Consider the following 10,713-nt stretch of genomic DNA (forward strand, 5'->3'; position numbering starts at 1 on the left):
GGGCTGCACCTCTTTCTGGAGAGCCTGGGGCTTTGGAGATGGATGTGGCGATCACCACTATGAGGGAGGGTGAGGAGAAGGAGCTGGACCTCCCTGTTCCACAGCAGCGAGGGGGTGCCCAAGACCCGAAAAGGAAAAAAGAAAGAGAGAAGAAGCAAGAGCAAAGGAAGCAGCAGGAAAAGGGATTGCTGAGAAAAGGAGGGAGCAAGAAGGATGAATTTGAGGAAAGTCGTGGGGATGTGATGGAGGGCATCGAGGAAGAGGAGGGTGCTGATGGGTGCAGGAATCGGGCAGCGGGATGGGGCAGAGCCAAGCGAGGGAGCAGCAGCACCCGGGGACAGGGTGATGGGAGGCAAAAGCAGAAGGGGAAAGCAGAGAAGCGCAAGAAGGTGAAAACGGAGGGGGAGGAGAAGATGGGGAAGAAGAAAATGAAGAAGGAAAAAATCTTGGAAGAGGAGCAAGAGCTGGAGAAGACAGATGAGGAGGAAGGAGAGAAAGGAGTGGGAGATGAGCTGGAGGAGAGAGATGGGGTGGGAGAGGAAAGAGAAGATGGAAAAGGAGTAAAGGAGGAAGAAGATGAGATGGATGAAAGATGGGGAGAGACCCACAGTGCAGAGATTGGGCAGGAGGTGAAGGAGGAGGAGGAGGAGGAGGGGAAGGGAGATGCGCCAGGGAAAAAGAAAAAGCGGAAAGTCAAGGAGAAAAAGCCAAAGGAGGAAACAAAAGAAAAGGGGAAGAAGATCATCAAAGAGAAGAGTGAAGAGGAGGAGACCCCAGGGAAAACCCGGAAAAGGAAATCTAAGGAAGAAGGAGAACAAAAGAACAACAAAAAGGCTAAAAAGGAGGAGAAAGAGGAAGAAAAGAAAGAAAAGGCAGAAAACAAGTGGAAATGGTAAGTGTCCTGTGTGCCTTTGGGCTTGTGGGCAGGTTTAACACTAATGCAACTGGGGTTTTATTTCTTCGGGTAAAACTGTGAAAATTCTTTTTTTTATTACTATTTTTAACTGCTCTGCTGTATTTTCTTAACCGTTGAACTCGGCACTCTTGGCAGGAGGAAGGGGATGAGGGCTAACGGGAGGTGCTGAATACACAATAGTATTTGTATATATTTTATTTTTTTTATTCTTGTAACAGTATATACAATATGTATTCCTCCTGAAATGGCTTTGCTGGTGCCCAGCCAGGGAAGGGAGATGCTCGTGGCTGGTGGAAGGAGATGATCCCCACAACCCCCTGTAATACAACAGCTTCCAAGACAGCGGGATCCGTATCAGGGAGTTGTAGACAATATAAAGGGGCTGCAATTTTTTTTTTGGCCTCCTTTGCAGCAGTTTTTGGATGATCCAGGCAAGCTTTTCGGTAGGAGAGCGTTGGGAAAGGGTGTTTGAGCGAAGCTGATGGATGCTGTATTTTTTTCGAGGTGGCAGGGAGCAGTGGCTTTCGCCACTTGGTGTCACTCTCTCTCGGAGCACCCCAATATCCAGGGTAGAGAAGGAGCATTTAGGGGGCTGGATGCTTTGGAGCCTGTTGCAAACCCGGGCTGCGAGGAGCTGCTAGGGTGTTATCCCAGACAGGGATGCCCGTGGGTGCCTGGACCTTTGGGACAGCTCTTGTGGGGCGCAGGGTGGCATGAAAAGTGGGACTATACAGCTTTTTTTGCTAAGTAATGCCTTGTTTGGGGGGGCTGGAGCCTGGCACGGAGGCAAGAGGCCAGTACGTAGCATCAGCTCGGTTCGCAGCAGTTTTGCCCCGAAACACGTGCAGGACTACATTTCCCATAAGGCTGCACTGCCTTGGCACGTGGGGAGTGCCACAACCTGGACTGCTTGGACACGGTGGTGGCTCCTCATGGCGATGCCTCGGGCACTGCCATGCCCCGGTGGGTAGCAGGGTGCTGGGGCAAGATGCTCGGGGTGACCCGGGCATCCACCGGCCTCTCTGTCTCTGTGGGTGGTTGGTGGCATGCACCGCCGTCTTGCCTCCTCGTTGCTTGGCCGCAGGGTTCGTCACCCCCGGCTCATCCCCATTTGCCTCCGGTCAGGTTCGGGGGGTTGCAGCAGGTGAGTGCGGGCCATGCTCTGCCGGGATGGAGGATCGCGTGGGTTTGGGAGGAGAGACAGAGCCCTTGCAGCATCCTACAAATCACCCTTGCAGCTGGCAGTCGCCGAGAAGCTTTCAGCCAAGTTTTTTGTAGCTGCTTGATTTTTTTTTTTCTTTAATATCTCTTTTTTTCCTATGTTTTCCTGGCACAATGCACCTTCTCCAGTCACCGAGAAGCTTTCAGCCAAGTTTTATGTAGCTGCTTGATTTTTTTCTTTAATATCTTTTTTTTTTTTTCCCTATGTTTTCCTGGCACAATGCACCTTCTGATGCAATTGATTTATTCCACCCCGCTTCCCGTGGGGAGGAGAAAGGTCGGAAATACTTCCGGGGCGCCGCTGAGCAAGAAACACAGGGGTTTTTCTTCCCCAGGGTGAAATCTTGCTGTGTTTTCCCGGCAACCCTCATTTTCCCGGTGATGCTGGGGTTAAGGGGCCAGTGCCAGCCTGGCTGGCGCTGAGCCGCAGGGTGCAGATCCCGTGCCTGTCCCACGTACTGCAATCAGCAAACGCTTCTCCGGCGGGCTTCTTGTGCCCCTGACCTGGGTTATCTTTTATCAATGTTATTCCTCTGCTCTTCAGGGTGGGTGTTTTCATTATTTTTTCTTTTACTTTTTTTTATTTTAAAGTTTTTACAATCATCATTTCTCAGCTAAGACTTGTGGTGACTTTAAAATCCTAATTGCTCTGCAGGGAGGAGAGGTGCTTTAAGATTTTATTTGCATTAAGATCATAGGTATAAGTAGTATGGGGTGGTGGTCTCCTAGCCACAAACGTGGTGTGGTGTGAGCTTCTCCTCTGGAATATGCCCATGAGCTTTTTTGTGTGCTGCTTTTTTAAAAAAAAGAATGCAGTGAGGTCTGGGGAGGAAGGGGGGGGAGTGTTTTAGCCCTTGCAGCTCTTTGGTGTGAAGCAGTGGGGTCTCTGTGCCTGTCCCTGTGGATTTGGCTGACCCATCCATCCTTTTGCTCTCCCCCTGCGTTCCTCTACGTCACTGCACCGAGCATGTCCCCTTCCTCAAGACCCCTTTCCCTGGGTTGCCTTGCAGTCTTCCTTGTTTGAAAGAGTGGGGAAACTGAGGCAGTAGCAGAGACAACAGGATTTCACCTGGGTTTTGCGGCAACCCTCGCTGCTCACAGAGCATCTTCCTGGTGTGACCTTGGGAGAAGGTCCCAGACCCCAGGGTGGGGATGGTCTCACGAGTCCCTGTGCGTCTGTCCCAGGTGGGAAGAGGAGAAGAAAGAAGACGGGGTAAAGTGGATGCAACTGGAGCACCGAGGACCCTACTTCGCCCCCCTCTACGAGCCGCTGCCTGATGATGTGCAGTTTTACTACGACGGTACGTCTGCTTTGTGATGGGACCTGGGGCATGTGGAGTTGTCCTCTGCCTGTCCAAAGAGCCCGTATCTTCTCTTGTATGAAGGGGGAGGTATTGCAGGCCACAGATTATTAAAGGGCCTAAATATCCCATTGGATAAAGCCTGAACCGTGGGATAATTTAGATTCGATGTAAGGAAAAATTTCTTTACTGAAAGAGTGGTGAAACATTGGACTAGGCTGCCCAGGGAAGTGGTGGAGTCCCCATCCCTGGAGGTATTTAAAAGACGAGTAGATGAGGCACTCAGGGACATGGTTTAGTGGACATGGTGGTGTTGGGTCGACGGTTGGACTCGATGATCTTAGAGGTCTTTTCCAACCTCAATGATTCTATGATTCTATAAAGCTGGGAGGGTTTTGCACGTGGAAGGAGTTATTTGGAGTACTGGGGAGCTAATGAGCCCCTGACAGTTGCAGGGTGCTTCACGCATCCCCTCCGTGCGGAGCACCCTGGGCAGGGTGAGGGCTCCCATGCGGTTGCCTGCAGCTGGTTTTAGGATGCTGTAATGCAACCGTGTGTGGGTCTGGGACTTGCACCTCTGCTCACAGCCTCTCTTGGCCGCGGGGCATGCAGTGGTGGGGCTGGACCCGAAGTTTCTCGAGGAGAAGCAAGGCATCTTGATGCTGTTGCCTGAAGTCCTTGTGTACCTCTTGCAAAGATGGACTGGTGAGGGAGGGGAAAGAAACACTTTTTTTTTTTTCCTCATTAAGATGCTTTGGGGTTTGAGCTTTAAGTCAGCTCAGGCACAGTTTCACTGCAAGCTGGGACAATGTAGCTTTACTTTTGAGAGAGGCAGTTTGCCTGTCCCATGGTCTTGGTGACTGACGTGTTGCTTGTCCCCTAAGCCATTGCAGGGTTTGGCTGGATTGCTCCAAGCTCTTGGTCACAGCTCCCCGTGTTGTCCCCAGGGCCGCCATGCATCACCTTACAGCAACTTGGTGCATCAGTGAAGGGGCTGAGAGGTCAACAGGGCACATCAGGTCTCTGCTGTGTCCTTCTTGGTTTCCCACTGTGCCTGCTGGGCTCTCTTCTCCTCCCTCCTCTCAGCTCCATCCCTGAACTGTTTTTGGACGGATCAAGGGAAGGGAGGCAAGAAGGACTGTAGGGCTTGACCAAGGGATGCTGGAGATGGAAGGGGACTGCAGTCCCATGGTGGGACCACCACCCATCTTGGTGGTCCTCAGCCCCCTCGCTGGGGCTTCCTATACCTTGTGGGTTTTTTACAGTAGGAAAAAAAAGCCAATCTGGGGAAATGAGGTGTCTGGCAACGCTGTCACCAGAGGGCACTGCTGGGACATAGATGGGGATGTTGGAGACGTTTTTGGCTCTATGAGGAGGAGCACTGGCAGCTGTATGTAGTCCTGCATAGGGTTTGGACCTTCTCTGTGGCCTCTGAGCTATTGGAGACTCATCTGTGTGTTGTGTGCATCTAGGCTGGTGGCTTTGGCCTGGCATCTTGGGTGATGTTGGCTCGTTTTCTGAAAGGCGTTGCCATTCCTGGATGAAAAAGTGTTTGTGGACAGGCAACAACCCCAAGTAGGAAGGGACCATGGCTGAGCTGGTGTATGTAGGTTGTCACGGGGCTGCTATAAGGCTGTGACCCACCATGCCCGGCAGTTCAGGTGAAGGTCAGGAACCCCAAAAAGCTGGAGTGTCTGGGGCAGGTAGGATTGAGCCGTTCCCTGGAGCTCTGCAGGGTGCTTTTCCTGCAGCTTGCCTAGAAAAGCTATTTCAAAGTATTGGTTTCCTAGGAAGAGCCAAGGTGTTCCTTGGATTCACTAGACTTCGTTGCTCTAGCCAAAGAGCTCAGGAGAGGACGGTGGCTTTGCCACCTCCAAGAAATGATCCAGGATTCACTGGACAGCCGTGAGAGGCTCTTGCATATGTATCTGTTGCACAAATCTCAGCTTTGAGCTTCCCATGGTTGCTCCATCCACATGGGGAAAGTATTTGAGATGAAACCTCTCCAAGTGGGATCCTGGCTATTCAGCATGGTCCTGGAAGTGATCATGGTCAGAAAACAAACCTTTCTGTGTTGTCCTGTGGAGCCAGAAGTTTAGGACTTGTCATGGCATGGTGGCTGCTGAAAGCCTGGTGGCTCAGTGACCTGAACATAAATCAGGATTTCTACTCTCCTGGAAAAGAAAATGAAGCGTGTGACTGCAGATGGGCTGCAGCAGCAGCCTGCTGTGCCAAGTGCTCTGGCTATTGATCTGCAGACGAGGCTGTGCTTGGTGCAGGGGGGGTGCTGAAGTCTTGCCAGTGTCTGTTCTCACCCCTTGTCCCTGTTTTGGCACTGCGTTGAGCATGGGGGACTCGCCAAACAACTGCCTGGGGCTGCAGGGTTGGGCTGTCCCCATAACTGATGCTAAAGGTCCTCTCCGTTCCTAGGCAAACCCCTGAAGCTGAGCCTGGCCACGGAGGAAATTGCCACCTTCTATGCCAAAATGCTCGATCATGAATACACGACCAAGGAGATCTTCCAGAACAACTTCTTCAATGACTGGAGGAAGGTACCTTCCCTGTGGGGGCTTCCTTGCTGTCCGTCCTCCGCGTTAAACACTCAGCATTAAACCTGTCATCCCTAGGCCGAGGTGTGGGATGGAGGGGATGAGGGTTTTTGTGGCTTAGTTCTTTATTTATAATCATATAATTATGAGATTCTAAACTATATGACTTATTTCCTCGCTTCTTGTGGATTTGGGCTGGGGCTTGCTGTCTGCAGCATCCTTGAGGGCTTCGCGTTGGCACTTGTGCTCCCTCTGAGTTTTAGTGATGCTACCTAAGAAAGCAGGTGCTGGGTCTCGCAAACAGCTTCACAAATGGTTTGGGGCACGTGTCCATCTGAAGGATTAACCTCATGGTCCCACAGCAACACGTCTCGGTCCCCAAACGAAAGCAAGACCCCTACTAGGGCAAGTTTACGTGCCCCCAGATACCTTCAGTGTTGCTTCCACAGTCCCTGCAAGCTGCTTGCAGCCATGCTTGGGGACCGCTTGTTTCCATTGCAGAGGTTAGAGGTTGCTCCACCCCAGAGCTGGCTGTGTTCTGCTTCTCTGTGGGTGCAGGCTCAGGTGTCCAGAGGCAGCCTGGCCTCCTACCGTGGCAGCTTTGTCTGCCCTTGGGTGGATGTGGCTAGGGTGGCTGCTTCCTTCTGATTTTTCTGAAGAACTGGCATGTGGGTCTCTCTTTCCTTTTCTGTGAAGGAAAGGCATAGGCAGCAGTTCTGTGCGGAGTTGGTTTTGCCTCCTGGCTTTACCCAGCCCCTCTCATCTCTTGCTCAGGAGATGACCTCAAAGGAGCAGAAGATAATCAAGGACTTGGACAAGTGCGACTTCAGGGAGATCCACAAGTACTTCATGGACAAAAGTGAGGCACGGAAAGCACTGTCCAAAGAGGAGAAGCAGGTGAGGACTGTTTCTGATGACATCTGGGGCTGGCTGATATGTTTTGGGACCAGCCTGGGGTATTTCGGCTCCTGCTTATCTCCTTTCCTGGTGTTATGCCCTGACCTGGGACCTCTTTGGCCTTTGGACCAGCTCTGTCTCGATGACCATCACACTCTTCATTAAGTTTATCTGCAGATGCTGCATGTTTCATGGCTTTGCAGGTTACCAGTCATCCTCAGACCGTGGTTTGTGGTCCTGCCCTGTCCAGAGGATGGTGGACCTTGCTAAGGGGCTGGTGGCACACAGGCTTGTTTCATCAGCATATCATGCTGGGACAGCCTCACTGTGAGGGTTTGCAAAGTGGGTGGAGATGAGCCATTTGTTGGGAGTGGACTTGGATCCGTGATCACCTCTTCCTCCAACCCTTTGAGCTCTGCCTTCCCAGCCTTGCTTTCTCCAGGGAAAGCAGGGTAGCAATAGGCAGGCATGAGTTACGGGGTTTTGGTTTCGTCCTGTGGGGTGATGGTGGTACGGTGCTCGTTTCAGAAACTGAAGGAGGAGGCAGATAAGATCCAGGAGGAGTATGGGTACTGCATCCTGGATGGGCACCGGGAGAAGATAGGCAACTTCAAAACTGAACCACCGGGGCTGTTCCGTGGACGTGGTGACCACCCCAAAATGGGCATGCTGAAGAAGAGGATCATGCCAGAAGATGTTGTCATCAACTGCAGCAAGTGAGTCGCCATGGGAAGAGCTGAGCTCCCAAAAGCTGAGCTGCTTTTGGGACTGGGGTAAACAGCACATCTCCTCTGCCCCAAGTTGCTGTGGGGTCTTGTTATCTCCTGCGATCACTGCTTTGCACACCCTCAGGCTTGAACTCACTGGAGCCCTTCTATCACCTCCTGGTCACTTCCAGATATCTGCTTTGCAGTTAGGTCTGACTTTCAGTTTCTCTGTGGATGTACAGTGGCCAGGGAAGCTGTTCAGCACCTACCATCTCTCACTGGTGCCTACACTGTTCACCCGACATCAACTGCAAACACTGCAGTGCTCCTATGGCCTCTCAGAAGAAGGGACAACTCTGTACTCCTTCTCCTGTGCTCCTCTTCCAAACAAGCCGTTCCTCCTCGTTTCATGGGTCCCCCATGCTGGCTGGAAGCATCAGGATCCTCACTGGAGGGAGGAAAAGCAGTGATTGGGTTAAGAGTGTTTGCCCTCTAAGTTACGTGAGTTGGATTGGTCTTAAACCACCCATGTGAAGACCTTGTGGCCTTGATTCAAAACATTCCCCACCAGCCCAGCAAATTCTCCCGTTGTCCCCAGCATCCAAAGGATAAAGACCTCATGTTGTGGAGCAATTTTGGGCGGGCTGTCTGTTTTCTGTAAGTAACGCTGTGATGTGTTCACCATCCTTGGCTCACTGTGAAGAAGCAGTTGAGCTGACGACCTGTTCCCGTTTCTTCTCCTTCATGGTCCGAGGGTTGTAACCCTGCTCTGCCCGCAGGGACTCCAAGATCCCCGAGCCACCAGAAGGGCACAAGTGGAAGGAGGTGCGCTTTGACAACACGGTTACCTGGCTGGCCTCGTGGACGGAAAACATCCAGAACACTTTGAAGTACATCATGCTGAACCCCAGCTCCAAGCTGAAGGTTTGAGTGATGCTGCTGTTCAGGCAGAGCTGTTGCCTGTCGGGCCGCTGGCTTTTTGCCAAGTGGAAGGATCAGGGGAAAGCAGAGATGTGGCACGTCAACAAAAATGTACTTCCCTCCGCACCCCCCAAAAAAAAAAAAGAGGGGGGTAAATGAAATTAATTGGTATGCCGTTGGGTGGTGAGGGGAAAAGGACAGAGATGATTGTTAAGCATCGAGCCTATTCCAGGGGACAGATTGCTACTGGCAGAGCCAGTAGCTGCTCATGTGTGTCCAGGGAAGGCTACTGAAAGCCCGGCAGGGGCAGAGACAGTCCGCAGGGACCAGAGTCTGTGGGGTTGAATTCATTTATGCCAGTAAATGGAGGGCAGGGGGAGGTGGGATCACCATCTGTAGTGCCACGGGAGGGAGGGATCGAACACTGTGGGGAGGGAAAGGTGATTTTAAAGCTATTTTCAGTCCTCAAAGCAAATAAGGAAACTGCATGCAAGTTGGGCGCACCTGAGCAAGCGCATCGTGTCAGTCCACGGTGGTGGTGTCCAAGCAGCAGTGGCCATGGCCGTGCAGTGCTCGACCGCTTGACTCCTCACTTGCTGTGTGCTGGCTGCTAGCTGGTGGAGGACACCTCCAGACTATGGAGCAGCTCGGACTTGGCCAGGATCCCAGGTCCAGCACAGCCAGCAGAGGGCACAGAAACCCTAGATGAGCTGTTCCTGCTATGACTTTTCTACTTCATGGATTTTTCTCAAGAAAACAATGGGGTTTGAGCAGTATTTTAGATACTGGAGGTGTTCCCAGAACAGGGTCTGACTGGTGGGGATGGAAGGAAGATGGGGCACTGGCTCTTGGCCTCTCTTTCCAGGGGGAGAAAGACTGGCAGAAGTATGAGGTAGCCCGGCGCTTAAAGGATGTTGTCCACAAAATCCGTGCTCAGTACCAAGCCGATTGGAAGTCCAAGGAGATGAAGAAGAGGCAAAGAGCAGTGGCCCTCTACTTCATTGATAAGGTATCTGTGGCCTCACCCTGGCCCCCAGGTTCCCCATCTCTGTTGAGGCTGGGATTTAGCTTACCTGATCCACCCCACCCTGTAGGTTTTTTTTTTGGTGTCCGCTGGTTGTACAAGCCAGGGTTGCTCCTCGTGAGGCATCTGGCAATGATCATGGAGGATGGTGACTCCTACTATCTGCTGATGCTTGTGCGAAGACAGTTGTGTGGCAGTGCAGGAGCTGTACTGTCCTTCCTGGACTTTACCAGCATGTGTGCGTCTGTGTGACAGCAAAGGCCCCACTGGAGACCAGAATAACTTTTTATTCTGAGGGGGGGATATTCTAGGGTTTCTTAGAGCAGTGAAATAATCGTTTGCTGGAACCAGTCAGCCCTTGGTTTCTACCAGGGTCCCAGCAGCCATTCAGTGAGGCACTGTCCTGAGAAAGCTTTCTCTTCCCACCCTCCCCCCCACCCCGGTGTCCATGTCCCCATTAACCTTGGAAAGGGAAATAGTGGTGGGCTGGGCTGGGTGACTCATTGTCTCCTTCCAGCTGGCCCTGCGAGCCGGCAATGAGAAAGAGGAAGGGGAGACTGCGGACACAGTTGGCTGCTGCTCCCTGCGCGTGGAGCACATCAAGCTGCACCCCAAGCTGGATGGGCAGGAGCACGTGGTGGAGTTTGACTTCCTTGGGAAAGACTCGATCCGTTACTACAACAAAGTGTCAGTGGAGAAGCTGGTGAGTGGGGGCAGAAATGGAGGCAGCGGCTGGCATGGCAATTTGGTGCAGGGTTAGCCGGGTGGCTCAGTTCACTCAGTGGTCGTCAGTCCCAAATCTGCGTCTGAAATCCATTGCAAAGATGCCTCCTGTGCTTTAACACCATGGTGGCAGCATGTGTGTGAGATGCAACGGTGCTGGGTGATGAGGACACACGCATGCTGACCCTGTCCTAGAGAAGGGGGAGAAACCCTGGGATAGGGCTTTCAAGGTTGTTCTAGCCCATGAACCATGAAAGAGAAGTCCTGCCTCCTGCTGGAGCATCTGCAGTTGACTGGTGGGCACTAGGACTTGAACTGTCCTCATTGATATTTTATTTTTTGATTTGCCCATGGGATAGATGATTTTAATGGTGTTTGTGGGGAAACTGGAGTGCCAGGGATAGCAGAGATGGGGGGGCGGGAAACAGCCTGTGGCACCAGCGGCTTTGGGGGC

The 10,713-nt window shown here is 52.2% G+C and overlaps 1 protein-coding gene across 1 annotated transcript in view; it reads left to right on the forward strand.

The window, feature by feature from the left end:
• Positions 1–1,964: 1,964 nt before the first annotated feature.
• Positions 1,965–10,713, forward strand: part of TOP1MT (topoisomerase (DNA) I, mitochondrial) — a 15,164-nt gene continuing 6,415 nt past the window's right edge. Inside the window, exons 1-8 of the mRNA XM_009282158.2 lie at positions 1,965–2,060; positions 3,323–3,438; positions 5,869–5,990; positions 6,762–6,884; positions 7,413–7,600; positions 8,371–8,515; positions 9,378–9,521; positions 10,054–10,239. Coding sequence (XP_009280433.1) covers positions 3,360–3,438; positions 5,869–5,990; positions 6,762–6,884; positions 7,413–7,600; positions 8,371–8,515; positions 9,378–9,521; positions 10,054–10,239 — 987 coding nt within the window. The 5' untranslated portion in view covers positions 1,965–2,060; positions 3,323–3,359. The remainder of the gene's footprint in view (positions 2,061–3,322; positions 3,439–5,868; positions 5,991–6,761; positions 6,885–7,412; positions 7,601–8,370; positions 8,516–9,377; positions 9,522–10,053; positions 10,240–10,713) is intronic.

Source organism: Aptenodytes forsteri, unplaced genomic scaffold (genome assembly GCF_000699145.1).
Source record: "Aptenodytes forsteri isolate BGI_AS27 unplaced genomic scaffold, ASM69914v1 Scaffold260, whole genome shotgun sequence".
NCBI classification, from domain to species: Eukaryota; Metazoa; Chordata; class Aves; order Sphenisciformes; family Spheniscidae; genus Aptenodytes; species Aptenodytes forsteri.